The sequence below is a fragment of the Gigantopelta aegis genome, chromosome 10, assembly GCF_016097555.1.
Source record: "Gigantopelta aegis isolate Gae_Host chromosome 10, Gae_host_genome, whole genome shotgun sequence".
Classification (NCBI taxonomy): domain Eukaryota; kingdom Metazoa; phylum Mollusca; class Gastropoda; order Neomphalida; family Peltospiridae; genus Gigantopelta; species Gigantopelta aegis.
Genome location: NC_054708.1, coordinates 71,727,554 through 71,750,426, shown reverse-complemented (window position 1 = coordinate 71,750,426; position 22,873 = coordinate 71,727,554). Strand labels below are relative to the sequence as shown.

General features: G+C 36.5%; 1 protein-coding gene across 1 annotated transcript; it reads right to left on the bottom strand.

The window, feature by feature from the left end:
- Window positions 1-796: 796 nt before the first annotated feature.
- Window positions 797-22,794, bottom strand: LOC121383143 (uroporphyrinogen-III synthase-like). The gene is made up of 10 exons (XM_041512968.1): window positions 22,749-22,794; window positions 14,003-14,159; window positions 13,552-13,723; window positions 11,061-11,132; window positions 9,959-10,033; window positions 8,609-8,695; window positions 7,009-7,094; window positions 5,549-5,644; window positions 4,910-5,020; window positions 797-3,759 (listed from the first exon to the last, which is right to left on the bottom strand). Exons 2-10 carry the CDS (start codon window positions 14,087-14,089, stop codon window positions 3,730-3,732), a joined length of 816 nt encoding a protein of 271 aa, XP_041368902.1. The 5' UTR covers window positions 14,090-14,159; window positions 22,749-22,794; the 3' UTR covers window positions 797-3,729.
- Between the last annotated feature and the right edge of the window lie 79 nt (window positions 22,795-22,873).

Genomic DNA, 22,873 nt, shown 5'->3' with positions numbered 1-22,873 from the left:
CATAGTGATGCAAGATGCAAATAAAATGTCCATTGCTACTAATGGAAAAATGTTGCAGATTTCCTCTCCAAGACTGTCATATTTACCAAATGTTGGACCTCCAATAGCCGATGATTAATAAATCAATGTGCTCTAGTGGATGTCGTGAAACAAAAGAGACTTTAACTTTCCTTTACTACATGTATACTGTAACTAGTTTCGGATATTAGTGTTCGTCTTCGACTACCGTATTTCCGCACGAAATTGTGTCATTCTAAGATTAATGGCATTCCACATATTTCATGCATAATAGAAGAATAAGTTTGTTTTGTTTAACAACACCACTAGAGCACATTGATTAATCAATCATCGGCTATTGGATGTCAAACATTTGGTAATTCTGACTCGTAGTCATCAGAGGAAACCCGCTACATCTTTCCAAATTTCAAGCATAATAGTACCCCGTACACCAAAACAAATTCAAATTAAATTACAAGAATTTACTGGTCGGATGAACAAATCTTTATGAAAATGCCCGTTACATATATCACCAATAGCAGGCGTGTTAGTATTTAATGCACTAAAGTTAGGCGCATTTTTCATTTTGACCAGGTAATATGCTATTTGGTATGATGCTACGTACACGTTCTTTTCTCGATATTGTAAAAAATAAAACAACTCAGTATAGACTGATAATGATATTTTAATTTGTCACACAAATATAAAAAAACATTGCCAATACATTAAACAACAAGGAAAGATACCATACCAAAACAGTCCATTTAATTATTCAGTTAATAAACAAATAAAACAGATATTTCTTACTACAAAGCTTTATTCATTAAATATAAAAACATTTGTTGTATAAATAAAACAAAGCAGTACAAACACATGAGGTAAAAATGTGAAATATGCATCTTGAATTTAATTAAACACCACCTAGTTTTGAGCCCCACCTAGTTTTAGTCCGGAGGGACGTAGTAAGTGTGACTTTTACTATCAAGTATTGCATTAATGTGCCCCGTGCACCACACCTAGTTTATACCGTGTAGCTTATACTAAGCAAGCAATTGTGACAATTTCGTGTATACAAAACACTGAAATTAATGTTCTGTCTATATACAGAGAATACTGAAAAAGACTGACAGTAAGTGACACTGTCAATACATCGGTATTCTAGGGGGAAAAAAAGGACAGAAAACGTAAATATGCATGAAAATGTATGGTAATTAACTATGGAGCTGGACCCCGTTTTACGAAGCGATGTTAGTGCATTGATCACCTTAATTGAATACGGTATGATCCCTTTATAAAACAGGGCCCTAGAATAACACTGATGTGCTTTTAAACTAATTTTAGCCGTAGCTAAGAATTTGTGTGTGTATGTGTCGGAGGCAGATGAATTCATGGAAAGAAAGAGCATGGAAGGCGCAAGACACAAGGGGGTCCTGCCCCCCCCCCCCCCCCCCCCCGGGACATTTTGAAAACTATAGCCATTTCAGGAAGGTTACATATTTAAAACGTCAATATCAATCATCAGTAAATTGTTTGGGGGGTTTTGGGGGTGGGGGTGGGGCATTTGCCCCTTTGATCCCCACCCCCACTAGCTATGTTCCCGATTCATGTCATCTCGATAAATACCCAGTAGATACAGAATATGTAAAAGTGATCAATATGAATAATTCCAGTTCAATTCAATCAGAAGACCCCTCAATTTCAAATTCAAGCATAATTTTCATAATTTTCAGACACACATCTAGGATACAATAGTCAATAGCTTTGAAGATATAGCCCTTTAGACATGGAGTTTTTATAGGCGTTTTTTTTTTTTTACCATATTATGTTTTCCAAAACGTTTATCTTTTGATCCAGAAGCAGTAAAACTTTTATATGTTCATTCCACAATGAAATAATTATATATTTATCTCTGGTATACAGCAAGTTAAATAGCATGCTTTCACCAACAAGGACATTTGTGTACCAATGTTTTACAACAGTCAGACAAAAAACTTGATTCCAATCTCTTCTAGATAAAAATAAAATATAATAATAATAATAATAATAAACCGAGAACAGCCCCACCTCAAATCTGTAGACCCCAGGGATATTTACAAAGTATAGATTGGATATTTTGTCCTAATATATTGCAAAGATTCATAATATATTTATCTGATTAAATTGAACTGGAATGACCCAGATATTAGGTACATCTTATTAAAATATTAAACACAGTATATATCACAATTACATGTATATTACACCTATCTAAATACATGTATATTAACTGTGTGTGTAACAAGGCACCAACATGCATGCATAAATGTATGATACTTTAATAAGAATATAACACATTTTAAGGTCACTCCAATTTTATGTCATTGTTTACTAATAAATGGTTTGTAAAAATTTAAAAAAATTATTTTTATAACAAAACTTGCTAACAATACAATCTGAAGTTAGTTCCAATGTTTATTTTATACCTGTTTTCTCTCTTCAGTTGCTTTGTAACTACAATAAACATGCAACTATCTCTGCAGTTTTCAACTAATAATCAATAAAATGCTATGAATATTTCATGTGGAAAAAAATGTGCTACAGTCAAAACAAAATTGAAGACATTTTCCTCTCATAACAGTAACATTGATTATTAGTTTCAAAATACACACACACACGCGCACATGATCACACACACACAATCACACTCACACACAAATACTGTTTATATTTTCATATATGACTATGTTTCTGACATTTGAAAATTGTAGGGTTCTCAGTAAGCGTTTTAAGTAACATTTTGAAACTGACACAACCATTTCTGCAAAGCAAGAAATAAAAATGGAGTAACCAGACCATGTGTAATACATCAACATTCCATAAAGCAAATAGCACCAGATCTGAGGAAAAGACCTTTTCTCTGAAAATTTGAGCAGTCATTGGTAAAATGCACAATACATGCATTTCAATCCATAATAAATATTTATACATAAGCACTATTCCTCACTTAAACACATACTGGAAGTTGGGGGGTGATCTCAAAGTTTTCAAGTATCCATGCAGAAAGTATTTTTTGTTGTTTTGAAAACCTAATAGTGCCATACCAAAAACTACATGTATGGTCAACTCACAGACTGAGGGAAGGTGGGAAATGATCATCATGTATGGTCAACTCACAGACTGAGGGAAGGTGGGAAATGATCATCATGTATGGTCAACTCACAGACTGAGGGAAGGTGGGAAATGATCATCATGTATGGTCAACTCACAGACTGAGGGAAGGTGGGAAATGATCATGTTTCTCAGGGAGGACCCATACACTCTCCTGGGACATTCTGAATCTGTTGTATATTTAAAATGGCACTTTTAGATTTTAAAATGACTGAACAGAAAGACCAAGGTAACATATGTCGCACCTGGTTTGCCACTAAGATAAGCACTTGTTCCCACTCAGGTTTTACTTGTCTAACACAAGTACATAAATGTTAATATCAGATTTTAATATTCACTCAATGCAAGCAAGCTTTTATTTTCAGTAACAAAACAAATAACAGTCAGTGGTGAGTCATGATGAGTCCCTCATTTTGATGAAACAACATCATCATGAAGAGCTGTTGATAATGAAATATCCAGGAGATACACTTTTAAGTAGCAGGGATCAACAACATATTTACTGTTAGGTTTTTCTTTAATATGGTTACAAAGCATGCAACAAATTCATTCCATGGCTCATCCGCTGTGGAACAGAGATAGCTGTTACTTATTTCCGTCTGCACTTTCCAAATCCTGTGTGGAAAACAGAAGTAAGAGATTTAGGCCCATATTCCATTAATGCGATTCTATGTACAATTTATACCTCCACCCACCCACCACCCCCTCCCCAATTCAAACAAAGATTATTTTATTTTCCATATATTTTCCGGGACAGCATGTCTTGAGTCAAGACATGCTGTCTTGACTTGACCCTCTTTATAAACTTTGCTTGCTACAATCTACACCCTCCCCTGCTAAACTTTCTGCACATGTGTCTGTGAAGTAGTGTTTGGATGGGAATATAACCCATTGCACAGAGGATCATTTGTTATATGACCTAATATTCCCATCACCACCCTATCCCCTTAGGTGAGCATAACAAGGGAGTATTGCAGACAACCCATCAATTCCCACAATTTTGTCCTAAAGCTACTGGCTAAATGTTAATTTATACACATCAGTACATTTGCTAATACTAGCAGCCCTGTATTTCAAACACTAAGTCTTGTAAGTTTTGTAGACATTATCTGCTTCAGTAACTCTACGTACACCGACAACCTCATTTTCAAACCCACTTGCTGTAAGGTTTCTAGACAAATCGTAGTTATGACATTATCTGCTTCAGTACCTCTACCTACACCAGACCTGTCAACCCTCCCGGGGAAAAACGTTTCTCCCGGGAAATTGTTATTTTCTAAGCATAAAAAAAATTCAAGTTACTGTGGCTATGTATTGACATTCAGTGTTGCTATATATAAAGCTATCCAATTTAGTCCTAATAATGCCATTGACTTGTAAAATTTCTTCCCATTAGATTAAAAAAAAATTTTAATTATTATTATTATTGTTCTTATTCAGGTTTTTTAATGCCAAGATCTAAGGTTCACAAGCATACATGACATTATGAAGTGTTCATATAACTTATTGTAATACTTTTTAAAAACTTGTGTTAAATTGTGTGCATTTAAAAAAATCTGCTTTTTGACAAAATCTCCTTCTTTTTCAAAACACACCTCCTGCTTTCTCTTGACTAAAGGTTGACAGGTCTGACCTATACTGATAGCCTCATTTTCAAACCCACTTGCTGTATATTTTGTAGACAAATTGTATTCATTAGATTACCTGCTTCAATACCTCTACCTACATTGATAGGTTTGTAGACAAAGCTTATTCATGACATTACCTGCTTCAGTACCTCTACCAAGCTGGCAGGATCTGGTTTTTTAGCGGTGCCAATTGGACTGAAACCTCGTGAGACCAGCTCCTTGTTTGTGGTAGGTCCAAGAGCAACAACCTGTCAAAGTAAAGTTTGTTTGGACACCACTAGAGAACATTGATTTATTAATCATCAGGTATTGGATGTCGAACATTTAGTAATTCTGACATACAGTCTTAGGCAGGAAACCCGTTACATTTTTCCATTAGTAGCAAGGAATCTTTTATATGCACCATCCCACAGGACAGGATAGCACATACCATAGCCTTTGATCTGTAACAGTACACGATAAAACTATATACAAAATTCCATCTCAATATCTTTAGTCATTGCAAATAAAAAACCAGAAAACACATTTTCAATATCGCTTAAGTTAAAGGGCCATAACTCTGTTAAAAATGAGTAAATCGCCATACTTGATCTATAGCAGTATATAATAAAACTATCTACAAAATGTCATCTCAATATCTCAAGGCATTATTAAAAAAAACATTGGCGAAAATTATATGTGGGACAGACGGTTGGACAGACAGAAGAATGGAGATGAAACCTATAGTCCCCTTCGGTTGGACCAATAGGCTACCGGATATATAACAAAACTTATACCTTGATTTTTTGCAGAGGTAAGATTCCTTCAGCTACAATATGTTCTGTGTTGAGTACCCCAGACGGACTGAAGAACACGGCAAACTCGGGCAGACCCTGATTCCAAGTGCAAAACAACTCATGTACTAAATATTAAATTACACACATTACAAATACAGTACCCGGCTATGTTAGCTAAAAAAATAACCCGGCAGCTAATTTTGTTGGTTTCTTCAGGAATTTTGACTCAAATTATGTACTCTTTAGACTGAGTCCCTAGGGTGAAAGTTGAATGTATGTTTCAATTCAAACCATTGTTATAGCACAATATAACTTGTTCAGTAATTAGTATTCATTATATCCATGTAACAGTGTTGTAAGTTATGAATATCAAAGTACATCAACATACCTGTGTTAAAAAAAATTGTTTTGTTTGACAACAAAATTAGTGCACATTGATTTATTAATCATCGGCTATTGGTTGTCAATCACTTGGTAATTCTGATGTGTAGTCTTAGAGAGAAACCCACTACATATTTCCATTAGTAGCAAGGAATCAGTAAAGATAGCATGTACCACGGTCTTTTATATACCAGTTGTAGTGCACTGGCTGGAAGAAGAAATAGCCCAGTGGGCCCACCAATGGGTATTGATCCTAGACTGACCATGCATCTACCTGTGTTATAAGTTATTAATATATTCATTAGAGGTTGGGTTGGGTTTTTAAAAAATATTAATTTCTATGTCTCTTATCGGTTACTGACAATAAATCATGTATTACAATAACAGACCATTCTATTGTCATAACAGCTAGCCAAATGTTTTGTCTTGTTTTGAATATTTTAATATTTAACAAAGTTTTTTGCCTACCACCCAGACTGTACCAAATTAATAATTAAAATTGTGCGAGACTCTCTACCCAGTGTAGAAATATATAACAAGCTTAAAAAAGTGGCATGATTGACATCTGAACATATTTAAAATAACCTATTTTGAAAATTATTATGAAAAAAACTTTTCCAGTACAATGCAGGTCCTATGGGTAGTACTAAACTAAATAACTTCTGGCTGGGTCAAAGTACGAGGTGTACTCAACTTTTGATAGAGCCGTTAACACCACAAGTCCTGTGATTGGTGATAAATGTGAGTGTGTTGGTTGTAAAAATAATCAGTTTCATCTGGGTAAAAAATGTATGCAATTTTATTACATCTAGTACCAATATGTGAAGTAACCGTGTGCTTGAAACATGCATGGGGTACCTGTGAAAAAAAGTACTCAAAATACTAGGGTAGTCATAAACGCTCTCTGAAATGAGTAGCTTCACCCCCAATTTTTTCTGATTCACTTTACAGGTGAGGGTTGGTAGTATCTATATCTGCGGTGTATATGTCAATTGATACCCTGCAGGTATGAGTTTTAGCCACATATATTACAATTGTCGTCTATGGGATTTGATTTGGTAGTATACACCTTATATTACCTCTGATGATACAGCACTTTTCACAACAGTTTCCAGGCTTTCGTTTGGACATGTTTCATAAACAGTCACTTCATTCAGGGTGAAATCTGGAGAGCAGATAAATACCACATGGTAAGTGCACACATTGAATTAGATATGAATAATAATCAATTCATTATATATCCATTCAATGTTATTTTATAAATAAAGATCACTCTTATCTGATCAGTACATGAAACATTTTACTGAACATATGTTGCACTATTTTAATGGAAGAATCTTTGACATTTAGTGGTCTTGCGGGATATATCCTTGGACACAACAAATAGAAAGTATTATCTCAATTACAGCATTCAATTTAATATTACGAGGCTGTAATATGTTATAACAAGACTGTTATATTATCAAAATCAAATAATAAATGTGCTTATCAATGATGAAGTTCAGTCTGTTATTGAAATAAATGTTGAGAGAAATTTTTCTTTTCTTGTCTTGTAGAAACAATTTTTGTCATCATATCCTGAATAGAATAGAATAGAATAAAATAGAATAGAATAGAATAGAATAGATTAGATGTTTAACGACACCCCAGCACAAAATACATCAGCTATTGGGTGTCAAACTATGGTCAAAGCAAAAGAAATGTGATGATAACTATCAATATAAAAATTCAACAGTGAAATCAAAACACAGTGTAAAGAACTGTGCAAAAAATTAAAATATCACAGATAGGTAATATTAAAATTTATAATAAAAGTCAGTATCATGTAAAAATTGTAATAAAAGTTCTGGATGGTATCGAAAAGATTCCATCACATTTCGTTGTCCAAATATATCTTTTCTAGTTTCTTTGAGATGAGTACATTCCACCAAAATGTGGCGTACCGTCAGAGTACATTGACAGTGCTCACACTGAGATGGAGGATCCTTCTTCAAGATAAATGAATAGGTCAAGTAGGTATGACCGATGCGAGCACGACATAAGACTATTTTCATCATGTCTGATGTGCAAGATGTTGTCCATCAATCTCCATCAGATCAGCAGGGTTCCCCCAAGTCAGTCTAGAGAATGTAGTATGTGGTGTCCAAGTCAGTCTAGAGAATGTGGTATGTGGTGTCCAAGTCAGTCTAGAGAATGTGGTATGTGGTGTCCAAGTCAGTGTAGAGAATGTGGTATGTGGTGTCCAAGTCAGTGTAGAGAATGTGGTATGTGGTGTCCAGGTCAGTCTAGAGAATGTGGTATGTGGTGTCCAAGTCAGTCTAGAGAATGTGGTATGTGGTGTCCAAGTCAGTCTAGAGAATGTGGTATGTGGTGTCCAAGTCAGTGTAGAGAATGTGGTATGTGGTGTCCAAGTCAGTGTAGAGAATGTGGTATGTGGTGTCCAAGTCAGTCTAGAGAATGTGGTATGTGGTGTCCAAGTCAGTCTAGAGAATGTGGTATGTGGTGTCCAAGTCAGTCTAGAGAATGTGGTATGTGGTGTCCAAGTCAGTCTAGAGAATGTGGTATGTGGAGTCCAAGTCAGTCTAAAGAATGTGGTATGTGGTGTCCTATCACATGTATAATACAGCCCTTTTACTGAAAAGTGTTTTAATCTGTCTTCAAGTAGACAGTACAGCTAACCTTTGCCCTTCAGCTTTTCTGTAATGATATCTCGTCTTAAGTTGCTGCAAGGGTAAAGGAAAGGTTTTGTGCCTTCACTGTTAGACCCTGTAAAGAAAGAAAAAGCACAAATGTTTTATTTGTCATGATTTGATTCAAAGTAAAAGTTAAAAGTTAAAATTTGTTTTAACGACACCACTAGAGCACACTGGCTATTGTAAGTTTGTTGAAGTTTGTTTTGTTTAACAACACCACTATAGCACATTTATTTATTTATTAATCATCGGTTATTGGATGTCAAACATTTGGTAATTTTGACATATAGTCTTAGATAGGAAATTAGTAGCAACGTATCTTTTATATGCACCATCCCACAGACAGGATAACATTTGGTAATTTTTGACTCGTTGTCTTAGAAAAAACCTGTTACATTTTTCCATTAGCAGCAAGGAAACTTTTATATGCACTTCTCCGCAGACAGAACAGCACATGTACCACGGCCTTTGATATATACCAACCATGGAGCACTGGTTGGATCTGGGTGATTCAAAGTATGTCAATAACATATTTCCACAATGCAAATTATAAAGTGGACTTGCAGAGGACAAACTAATGCAAGCCGAACTAAAAGGCTGCTTACTTTTTCCAAGTGTTATCATTTCTGATATATCATGAGAACAGAATACAATAAAAGCTGATGTCTCAATGAAAATTCCAGTATATATGAACAAGCCTCTTCTAAAACCAGACATTTTACATCATTATATGGTGGTCTCGACATATTTTGTGTCTCCATCTTTGCCTGTACATTAATATTGCTATTATTATTAATTGTTGTTGTTGTTATTGATGTTGTATATTTGTTTGTTTTTATCTGTTTGCTGACACTAGTTTGTTTGGTAATATGCAATAAATTGAACTGAATTAAATTAAATTGGAATTAAATTGTATATAATAAATATTATACAGTACAACCTGTCTAAACTGAACACCCACAGGACCAAGTAAAAAATCTGTTTATAAGGGATATCCAGTTTAGAGAGGTTCTATTCTGTACTGATGTTTAAAAAGGGACCGTGAAGGACATCAAGTTTTGAGAGAATTCCAATTTACAGAGGGTCCACTTTTATAAGGTTTCACAATATAATCGCATTAAAACAACATTTCAATATTTACCAACAACAGAATTCTGGCTAATTACAACTGAAATAGCCATGCTCATCTTAGTACTGAATACAAGTACACCATGAGCTAAATATAGTTCCTTCTGATCTATAATATCAGAAGATGCTTACCAGTAGTTAGAAATAAATATTTTAATGTTGATTATATGATTATAAAAAAATATATATAATTTTACAAATACATGACCTGCAATGATGATGTCTGCCAGTTCACTTGCATTTCCAGCTCCTTCTCCCTCAGGTTTGAAACCAGCTTTTTTGGCTGAAATACATCACATTGTTATTAATCCTGAGAAAAATACCCCCAGCAAATGTATCACATTGTTAATAGTCCTGAGGAAAGCAGCAAACACATCACATTGTTATTAACCCCGAGGAAAGCAGCAAACACATCACATTGTTATTAACCCCGAGGAAAGCAGCAAACACATCACATTGTTATTAACCCCGAGGAAAGCAGCAACTACATCACATTGTTATTAACCCTGAGGAAAGCAGCAAACACATCACATTGTTATTAACCCCATGGAAAGCAGCAAACACATCACATTGTTATTAACCCCGAGGAAAGCAGCAAACACATCACATTGTTATTAACCCCGAGGAAAGCAGCAAACACATCACATTGTTATTAACCCCGAGGAAAGCAGCAACTACATCACATTGTTATTAACCCCGAGGAAAGCAGCAAACACATCACATTGTTATTAACCCCGAGGAAAGCAGCAAACACATCACATTGTTATTAACCCCGAGGAAAGCAGCAAACACATCACATTGTTATTAACCCCGAGGAAAGCAGCAAACACATCACATTGTTATTAACCATTGTTATTAACCCCGAGGAAAGCAGCAAACACATCACATTGTTATTAACCCCGAGGAAAGCAGCAAACACATCACATTGTTATTAACCCCGAGGAAAGCAGCAAACACATCACATTGTTATTAACCCCGAGGAAAGCAGCAAACACATCACATTGTTATTAACCCCGAGGAAAATAGCAAACACATCACATTGTTATTAACCCAGCAACTACATCACACAATGTAACAATGGATGACAACAGATGAAAACGGATCACAATAGGTCAACTGAGCCTTTCATTCAGGTGACTTAAATACTGAACAATATACAGTAATGACAAATCAAAACAATTCTGCCAATCTTAGCTTAACATCAGATACTTTACTGGTATAAAATATACTATATCACAGTTTGATATGCTTAATATCTGTCACACAGTTTGTTATAAATTAGAAGTTACTTAATCAATAAAAACACTCACCTGCAGCCCCGGTACTCTTTCCCACAACATAACATTTGATTTTGTCTAATCCAAGAGGGCCGCTTTCAGATGCTTAAAACAAATGAAAAACTTAATTAAAAATAACCATTTCAATGCAAATTTATTTTTAAAATTTATAATATTGGGGAAAAAAAGAGGAAGTAATGAAGATGAAGAAATAATTTATTATGGCTAGAAAGAAGTTTGCCTTGTTGCCCCGCCTTCTGGTCATAATGCCCAAATAAAATATCTATTTTTCTAGACCAAATGGCTTTGCCCTCTAATTTGGCAAATTCAAGGGCTTGTTAGTTTTACAACTACAAGTACATGTATATGTATGATGTTCTAAATGTAATGTGTGAATGAACAATGGGAGACACAAAACTGGACTTGCACAAACACTGGGTGAAGAAAACTATTAGACTCGTTATATCAAGAGGCCAGTACAAAAAAATAATCAAAAGTACTCTAAATATGAATTTGACTCTTTTGAGCTATACAAACTTGCATGATAAATTCAAATGTTTGCTGATGCATGATTTACTTGACAAAATTTCCACAACATTTTATCTGTATTCTTTTTAAAATCTTCTCTTTTTTTTCACAAGTAGGGAACATATTACTGATACCATATATTGCTCAAGTTCTTGTATGCTTGAACTAGATTACATGTACCTCTGAGGTCCACAAATTTCAATTCGGACTATAGAACAGGCCTGGTGCTTATAAAACTTCTTAAAGTCTAGACTCTAAACTCTAATAGCGTGAGAGATTACATAACACCATGACAATGCCGTACAAATTGTATGTGTGTGACATCATAAGAGATTTGAGTCTAGATGCTAAGCACGGGCCCAGGCCCTTAGGAATGATATGTGAAGCAAGTCTGTGTGTGTGTGCATGAGTATGTGTGTGCGTACAACCACATCTTTTGGTATTATATACTTTGTCAAAAATGAAAGGCATAGGCGAAATATTCATGGAATTATCTCTTTAATACAAAGTGGCATAATTTTGTTATTTATGATTGTATCACAGTCATATTTGACATTAGTACATGACAATGTTCTTGCTATGGACTGACGGCAGTGGAGGCGTTTTCGTCACCAAACAGCATCGCATGAGGGCGCTGAAAACAGTACCTTGTGTGGCCACCAGCAGCAGCAATCACTGCGCGACATCTCCATGGCATAGACTTAATGAATCTCTGAATCCGCGCACGTGAAATCCTAGCCCATTCTTTCTGCAGTGCATGTGACAGTTGCAGAAGTGTCTGAGGCTCCAGGTCATGCTGGCGTACACGTCTGTCCAGTTCATCCCATAGATATTCAATGGGGTTGAGATCTGGCGATCTTGATGGCCATGGCAGCACATTAATGTTCTCATTCTGTAGGAAATTCATGGTTACATGTGCCATATGCGGCCTGGCATTGTTCTGCTGAAAAGGTTCTCTCTGTTTATCCAAAATGGGAAGCATGTGACAGTGAAGAATTTCATCCCGGTAGCGTACAGCTGTCAGGTTGCCTTGTACAAACACAAGTTCACTTCTGCTGGTGTATGAGATGGCTCCCCACATCATGACACTACCTCCACCGAATCTATCAACTTGGGCAACGCAGTTGTTGGCAAAATGTTCATTGCATCTGTTCATTGCATTGCGTCTGTAAACAAGTTGTCGTCCATCACGTCGCTGTAGAAAGAAACCTGACTCGTCGCTGAACCACATTCACCATCAGTTTCCCCAAGGTCCACCACTGTACATTCGTGCACCAGCGAACACGTAAATGTTGATGTTGACGTTGCAGAACGGGGCCAACATATTATCTCCTAGTCCATAAACCAGCTTTTCAAAGTCGGTTCCGAATGGTTTATGCAGACACCCTTCTCAAGTCAGGTATGTGTCCAGCAGTGTTCGTTGCTGTGGCAGTTTGGTGATGCAAGTGCAAGAACCTGGATGTAGCAATCTTGTTCATGTGGCGTGCGACTGCTGACTGTGATTCACCTAACTGGAGGCAGCCTATTGCAATGTTTCGATTCGGCAGGTTTAGTCTTGGCATCTTGTAACTCATCTACGTCAAAATGGAAATGAGGCATCATTGTGAGCATTGCAGCTTTAAATACCCATCACTACCCCAATCTTTTCCCAGAGTTTCACATGCATTCGCCAAAATCTGACCATTTCACACTGATTTCCTGCAATTGTAGCACAACGTGCATTAAATTGGTTTTATGGTGCATTTGGGCATGCTGTCCCATTCCAGGAACATTAGCAAACACGGTCATTCAGCAACTTGTACAAAAAAACTATATTTTGTAAAATCAAACACTATTCTTCTTTCCCTATCACCTATGCGTTTCTTTTTTAACAGAGTATATATACACATGTATGTAGTAGAATACAAAACGGTACATGTTTTGGGCCTTAAGTTCCTATGGTCCTGTAGAAGTGATATGTTTCAATGCTGTGGTACTGGACTACACTGTAACTCACACTGGATATGTTCTGCCGCAAGCACTGCAGCCTGGACAGTTCTAGGACTGGTGAATATAACAGCAGAATAGGAGTCAAGTTCTTGCAAACAGGAAGCTAGTTTCTCAGTGTTTACAAACTTGAATGCTAACACTGGGATGCTGAGTGCATTGTAACCTGCATTCTTCAGATGCTGCAAGAAAAGAAAAGTTATTTCTGTCAGATTTTATCTGTAATTAGTGTGAATTTTTACAACTAAAACCTGCAGCTGCCATGCCATAGGCTATTATAACCACTGTTTGAAAACTGAGTATTATTTTGCTGTGTTTAAAATCTTTAACACAAATCCATCTACTAGTAATAATACATGTATATGCAAAAGCAGAATTAAACTACTTCTTTTTTTTAAATTAAATTTAAATAATCAATCTTATATATTTTAGGTGCAAAAATAAAATGAATAAAACAATACCACAACAAAATTATCTTCTTCAGTTTCTTTGGGAGCTTTGAACAGCATCACAAACTTTGATTTGATGTTAGGCATCTTTTCTGTCATGGTTTCTACTTATCTCATCCGTCAAAAATATAAGTTCTTATTATTCAGAAGGCAATTCGAAACATCTTTTCTGGAAGTAAAACAATACAAATAGAACAAGTAACTGTATATATATATACAAAATAATCAATTATGTGTACATATGTGTAATTATCAAAAAAAATCAAACTAATATATAACATGTCTGACAAATACTGTCATGTATGTAGACAAACTAAAACCAACAATTCATTGACAATCAACGCCAGTCAGTAACATAGTTAAAACCTATACAACTGAGGATCAAATGTTCCAGAAGTGATCAATTCAATTCTTTATTTAGTCATATATAGCTCAAGTACAATTCTGGGACAAGCTGTTCAAATGTACGTTCTGTTAAATGATGATGTTTAAACAGGAACATTTTGCATGATAATTTACATTAATGAAAAATGTAAAACATAGATATGTTTTGACCAAAGTATGTGTACATTTTGGAATGGGTATGATTTTACTGATTATATTTTCATCAAATGGTACCATCAATGTCAAAAACATGAATATAATACGTACATGTGTACTTATAATGGTCTACATATTTCAGTTACAATACCTCCATGTTCAAAATAAAATATATTTCAATCAGTTAACGTTAAAAATAAAAAACGTGGACATAAAATGAATCTGCTCTAGATGGTAAACAATGTGTAACACCATCCAGCATGAGTAAACAGGTGGGATTCATCTTTTTCAATTTTTAAGGCCATTATATGATATAAAATATTATTATTATTATTATTACCCAAGATCACTGACAATGTCAAGGTTGGGGTGCCTTGAATCATCGTCTTCCTATGTACATTAATAATAAAATTATAACATGCATAACTAATTGTAAGATTAAAGTTTTATGATATTTCATATATACATGCATGTGTATACAGTCAAACTTCGATAACTCGATCTTGAAGGGGACGAGGAAATAGTTCGAGTTTCAAGGAGTTAGAGTTTTCGAAATTAATATATAAGAGTTTAAATTTGAAAGTACATTGAAGCTGGGATTTTTTCGCTTAATAATTTGAAAACATTGCGAATTATCCTGAGGGTATACGACATGTTTCGTGTGAATTACGAATGCCTTAAAACATGTTTTATTTTATATAATAAATAATTTGTAATGTAAAACTGAAGACTGATTTAGTAGGGGTTTTTTTTATAAATAAATAAATAAATAATTTTTAATGTAAAATTGAAGACTGATAACGTATTGGTATGGTTCGCTGTACTGCGGCCACTAAAATAGACTCGCCCAATATTTTTAGAATTTGTATGCTCCCAAATAACGTTATAAAAGGCGAAGTGTGATTGGTCCATATTTAAATTATTATTTACAGACAAAATGTTACCTGGACATTGGAGACTACGCAGTGTTGTTAGCAATCTGATTAAAATTAGTTCTACTGGTCTAAATAAGGCATTCGTAATTCACATGAAACATATCGTATACCCTCAGAATAATTCGCTATGTTTTCAAATTATTTTCAAATCACTGGCATGATTCTGCAAGTAAGGTTTTGATTGGTGGACATGAGCTCCAACTGGCTGCTGTTAGATCCACATGTAATAGTGGTGCTAATTTTAATTAGATTGCTTCGCTGCCTACCTCTGAACTCTAAAAACTATGCATCCCCAGTTGAAAGGCGAATTAATATGTCAGTCACCTCACCCCACACCACCCCATCTCATCCCATCTAGTATGGCAGCCAAAAGCAACTTTTTTGCCAGACCCCTTTTTGCCGGTTATAGTTTTTTTCAGTGTTGATTATTCATTGCTACCATGTATATAATGATATCCAGGTGGGTGTAGAGTTCTCATCCTTGGGAAAATTGAGAAAAATTCAAAAATCCAAGATGGCCGGCATGGAATCAACTTATTCTCATATCTTATATCTTTGCCACCAGATAAGATACAAACATGATTGAACTGTCTTTTTATATGTTTTCAGACACGAGGAATCCGATTCCACCAATATTTAGTATGTATAGAAAACAACATGGCGGCCATATACGTCCTAAACATGGCGGCCGATGATGCAAAAGAGGACTATCACTGAAGTTTGTCCACCAGATAACTTGACTTTATTAACTTTCTCTAGTTTCAGGTCTGAGATGGAGAGAAATAACTACAAATGAGACAACATGGCACAGAGATTCTGAAATAGCACATGTTATACCTTCGATGATATATGCTGACCCAATTATCATACTTATCAGTGGGTACTTTCTGTAAGGGAACCAGTTACAGTAATTGGTTGCTGTGCCATTGAACATGGCTGTGTGGGCACACGAATGGCTGAAACTGGCATTGTAGATGTACTAAACGCTACATTTGGAGGTGTACTGAAAATGCTGAGTGGCAAGAAATACCCCCATAGTGTCAAAGTCCTCAGGATGCTGGTATATGAACTACTTCGACCCGTCTTTGCCAAATACGATTTGGAAAGCATGGGTGATCTTCAATTTTTTTTTAGATGATATTGCATCTCAGAATAGAACAGCAAAGCTCTGGGTGGATTGTCTCATCAAGCCCCTCTTTACAATTCTCTAGTACACTCATGCAGAGCATGAAGCTGACTGGGCTCTACATCTAGACACCGTCGAGAAAATTATCCCCCTTTTCTTTGCGGCAGGACATGTGAATTATGCTCGATACGCACTGTATTATCTACGATCAATGCAAGGCCTCCCTGAAGATATCCATACACAATTCATCAAAGGACAACACACGATGCATCATAATGCTGGACTGTTCAATGGTATATGGAGTGATATGGCCATTGAAACTACTTTCATAAGGTATGGTCATAGCAAAAGTGGGATAGTTGGCATAAGTTTGAAACAACAAACACTCAAAACTTGGGCTTACAGCTTGCATACCTGTCACGGGATCCTGAATGACTTGAATCAGATGAGAGATAATGAAGGGCCATCATCCCAAACCCATCACAAAGAAGAAATGACAGCACGGATCCAGGGTGATAAACAAGACAGGAACACTATGCGTGCTAAATTGGAGCTTTGCATAGGACCACTCGACTCGGAACAACATTCAGATGGACTGATCAACATTGTTACTGGGCAAGTTGTTACTCACTCTTCTGTCAATGTCGATAAGGCAGTACAACTAGGCAGAACACAGATGGAGTCTTTTGAGCAGAGTTGGCCAGATGGATTCCACGACACAATATCCAGAAGTGTAACCACCATGGCAATCTCACACAAGCATGTTAAAATAGGAGAGACCAAAGTGTTTGACACAGAGATCATCTACGCTAGAGCCATGGGCTTGCAGTCCAGCGCACGCGATCTCGATACAGACGCTCTGATGAGTCATGAACTATCACCTCCTAAGTCCATGTTTGATAAGAATGGAAACATGAGGGATGCCAAAACCAAATCCAATCTCAAGAATGCCCTCAAAGTGGAAATGTCAAGGAGGCTGGCTGAAAGAGGTGTGCAAGCGATATTCCTCGATGGGTGTGCTGCCGTCTGGGTAGTGCCTTGGCCATCATCTGGAACTGTACAGGACTACCTTGATCGGTTTCACAGTTACCTTCACAATCACTTGGCAAAAAGTGATGTATATCTAGTTTTCGACTGGTACATTGAGGGTAGTAGAGACAACGCTTCGTGGCAGGGACAAGTCAGCCAGCAGGATGTACACGTTATGTTGCACAGCTAGTCTACCACCGCAGAAAGTCATCCTTACCGTCACCACCAATAAAGTACAACTCATTGATCTCATTGTTGAAGATCTTATGTCACATAAGGAGGAGTTCCAAAGGCATAAACTGGTCATCACTGGCAGTGATCCTGTCCCTGTAGAGAACACATGTGGTATTGTAAACAAACGGCAGGACATGACTACAACACAGGAAGAGGGCGATACTCTGATTGTCCAGAAAGTTGCACGTGTGACAATTGGTACCATACTGGTGGTCGCAGATGATACAGATATTTTCATCCTCCTGTTGTATTTCTGTCACGAGGGCAATATATCCTGCAAGGTCGAGCTGTCTTGGACATCAACGCAGAAGCAGAAAAACACAGCTTAATCATACCAGACTTACAGGCTGCTCACGGTCTTACTGGTTGTGATACTGTGGCATCCTACTTTAGTATTGGCAAGGGAATAGCACTTAAAGTTTTGAGATCTGGTAAACATAGCCTCAACTTGTTGGGCAACACAGACGCAGAAGTATCTTCCTTCATGGAAAATGTGGCCAGGGCCCATCTTCAAGTAGCAGTTTGGCTGCATGCCTTGGAGCAAAATCCGCCAGGTTTAGAACCAACTGCTTATGGTTGGTCGAAAGGAGAGGGGTCGAACGCACTCATCCCAACGACTGTCCCTGCTGATATATTGCTAGTCCCAGCGGAGTTGCTGAAGTTGATCGAGTATTCCTGTGAGAGTGAGATGACATGCAGCAGTTCTAACATGGCCTGTACAATGTTTTGCTCTTGCAATGGTGGACATGCCTGTCAAAATGAAAAGACTATGGAAGTTCTGCGTTTAGAAGAAGAGGAGGACTAATACTTTTGATGGAGATAAGGATATTGGCAGGGGCGTGTGCAGGAAATTTTGCAGGGGGCCCGTGGTGGGGGGTCTGGAGGGCCCTCCCCCCGAAAATTTTGAAAAACTGACCCCTTCTAGGGCTATTCTGAGGTGTTTTCTGCTGGCTAGCCGAGCTGCTTTCTGACAACATTTTTTTGGAAAGAAATTACATTAAAAATCGGGATATGAAAAAAAAGTTCGCCTTGAGCAGGGTGGTGGTTTTGACCCCCAAACCCTCCCACCCCCTGCACACGCGCCTGATTGGGTATAACATGTGTTTATTTAGAATCGATGTGCCTGTTGACTTATCTGTATTGAATTTTCTCCATCTGAAACTAGAGAAAGTTAATATAGTCAAGTTATCTGGTAGTCAAACTTCTGTGATAGTCCACATTTGCATCATCGGCCGCCATTTTTAGGACATATATGGCCGCCATGTTGTTTTCTATACATTTGTTCAAATAAATATTAGTGGCTTCGGATTCGTCGTGTCTGAAAACATATAAAAAGACAGTTCAATCATATTTGTATCTTATCTGGTGGCGAAGATATGAGAATAAGTTGATTCCATGGCGGCCATCTTGGAGTTTCCAAGGGTGAGAACTCTACACCCACCTGGCTATCATTATATACATGCTAGAGATGAATAATCAACAGTGCTGGACTAATCCCACCCCAGCTGTTGGCATCTTTGATGCCTGTCGTACATTCATTTTGCGTATATTGTAAAAGTAAGTAAATAAAACAAAAAGGATCACCCAGATGAAGTTGAAATATATGCTTGGGCATATAGGCTACATGTATTTATTGACAGAAAAAAAAAGAAAAAAAAGAAGGCATTTACATACATACATAAATAACAAAAAGTAACGTTGACATATTTTACAGATGTCAAAACATGGTGGAACGTAACTAACAAATAAAACACTGAATGCTGATTAACACTATAAATACATTTGTTTTACACAAAATTATTTACGCTTTGCACCTCTACTTTCTTTGTCCAATCTGGCCACCCACCCTCCATTTCTGGCCACCCTCCCTTTCTGGGCACTAGCCTACGCCCAATCTGGGAAACCCCACATTACCGGGTCCTTTCCCAGATTTCTCAATCTGTGATGTATAAATTTTTTACATAACTAAATGATTGGTAATTGATAAACACATAAATAGAATAGCTAAAGTTTGACACAATTCACGTATTTGAGAGCAAAAACAAACAGCGTTAACAATTATTACAACTGCTCTTTGAGTTAATCAGACTGTGTCTGTAATTAAGTATTACGTAGCAAGGCTGTCCATCACGGACGAACACTGACTACCAAAGATAGGATAATTTCGTTCCGCTTAGTCGGCGATCTATTATTCTATAATTATCACCCGAATCCTCGACAGCCAAGACCACCCGAGACAGGCGTGCTTCGCTTGTTTGACATGATGGACAATACATTCGTCTTTAAAATACTATCAGCAATGACAGTTTGATCAATCCACACGCGTCGAGTTTTAGAGGTGCATAACAGTCAACCTCGACATACATACAATATATAGATATTCATACATCAATACATACTAGCCAGTGCCAGGTCTGCCCACTGTGTCATGCATTTAGTGGGATCGACAGCGTGGATTATAGGCCCCATGCATGCATGTGGTTGAGTTAAACAGCATCCTTATATATGGATGTCTGGATAGCTCAGAATGCATCGTAGTTAGTCAGCAATTTGCGGGCGATTCAGCGCCATAGGCTCGAGTCCCAGCAACAGCATGGGACAATTTGTGATGCCAGAAAGGACTTAATTATCCCCTGCACCAATGTGCTAATATCTATGTATGTAACAGTCAACCTTGACATACATGTATGTAATTTGTCTAACCTTTGACTTTGCAGGCTTTGGCACGTTAAACTTAAAGGAAGAGTAAATTCAAACATGACCCTTATGTGTTGGAAAGATGCATACCCGGACCACAAATATATACTGACACTTTAAGAAATAAAAAATGTGTAATTTGAGACTTAATAAAAAAAACCATAACATACATATAATAATAACTGAAAACAAACTTGTAACAATCAGTTACAATGAGTGGCTAAAAATCATACTTGTAAATTACATGTGATTTGTCCTTGTTGATTTAATTAATTTAGTATGGTTAGGTCATGTGACATGCACTGAATGTTAATTCAATATCCTCCACTTTAAAACAAATATATCAATCTGGATCCCATATTTTAACGAATAAAAAATGGACTTCGTAAAATTAATGATTTTAGTTTTTGTAAAAAAATTTGATGAAAATTATTTTGAATTATGAACGACCAGCAGATGACAACAAATATGATGTTGTTTACGCTAAATGTGGACGTGAAAACAAACGAACGGAATTTAAAGCCTAACGCAGTTAGGGATGTTGACGATGTTTTGAATGGGTACATTACGGTTTGGGTTTCTTTCTGTACTATGTGTATTAATGATTAATGTCCAAATGTCCGTCTAGCTCTCTTACAGTCGATAACCAGTCAATTCGTACCATAGTCATGTCGTACCATAGTCATTTCGTACCCAATTTCACCATTTCGTACCCTGGTCATTTCATACCATAGTTATTTGGTCATTTCGTACCATAGTCATTTCGTACCATGGTTATTTCGTACCATGTCTGTTTGGTCATTTCGTACCAAAGTCATTTCGTACCTCAATCATTTATTGCGTAGCTTAGTTGACTGATAGATAGTAAAATGTCGAATTACTGCTTTAAACAACATTAGGCTAATGCAGCTATATTGAAGTCCCACCCTTAAGAAAGAAAGAAAGAAACAAACAAATAACAAGAAAAAGATGATATATTACTTTTATCTTCAAACGTTTCCGTTCATCGTTACATTAATTACCAATGAGCACTTTGTGTTAGAATAACATATCAAGATCTTCTAAGACAAGCTGATATCAGAAAAACCTTAATGACCCACAAAGACGTACACATGGAGTAAGAAATATATTTAATACACTGTCGCTTTGAATTTTAATGACAACCGCATGCCGTGATCAAAATCGTACAATCCACCATCTACTTACAAACATAAGAAGTGGCATTACATGAAATGACCAAAGCACCATGGTACGAAACGACTATGGTTTGAAATGACTACGGTACGAAATGACCATAAACTATGGTACGAAATGGATGGTACGAAATGACTTTGGTACGAAATGACTATTGTCCGAACCAAATTGTTAACAATTACGAAAAATTACTCTCCTACCTTTAGGCCTAATTGCCGTTAGATTTCCTCCAAAGTTTGTCCAGACACAAATCTTGAAAAAACAATTACAATGACACATATTCCACATACCAGATGCTAACCATGTCATCTATATCGACTTCGCTGAGAGCGCATAGGGAAAAAAGCATATAATTTTGTATCAGCTGCCATTTTGACTTTTTATGGAATATTCTTCAAGAGGGGTGAAAGGATAGGACTTAATCTAACGTCATAACATGTTATGATATAAATATAAAAGCAAACGTGATGACATCATATTATTATTATTTATTATTATTATTATGATCATCGATTTCATATTAATTGTGTCACATACTTTAGAGGCTTTCACCCCTCTTGAAGAGTATTCCATAAACAAACAACATGGCAGACGGCAGAAAACTGCATACATTTTTCCCTAGATGCAATCTCAGCAAAGACAATATCGGCGACATCGTTGCAGTCTCGTGTGTGGAATCTGTATATTTGCAGTGTGTTTTTTGCGATTTGTGTCTGGACAAACTTTGGAGTAAATCTAACGGCAATTAAAGGTAGGAGAGTAATTTTTTGTAGTTGTTAACAATTTGGTTCGAACAATACTATCAAGACAATATCGATTCCATACACGAGGTTACAGTCAGAGTACTCGGGCTAGGTTTGGGCAAGTTTTGACTTGTATCATCAGCATTGAAACTATCATAAACAAGCGTCCAAATAGCTGTAGTTTAAAAATGTGCAAATGTGCCTCTAAACAAATATTCCTTCTCTTTGCTTGATGATTTAATTAATGCCCGTGAACTCACTTTCTGAATAGATCTTAGACCATGGGCGCAGACATATTGATTGAACTGTCATCAATCAATTCGTAACATAACTTTTGTCATAAATAATATATTATATTTGTAAAATGTTCCGTGATCCATAACAA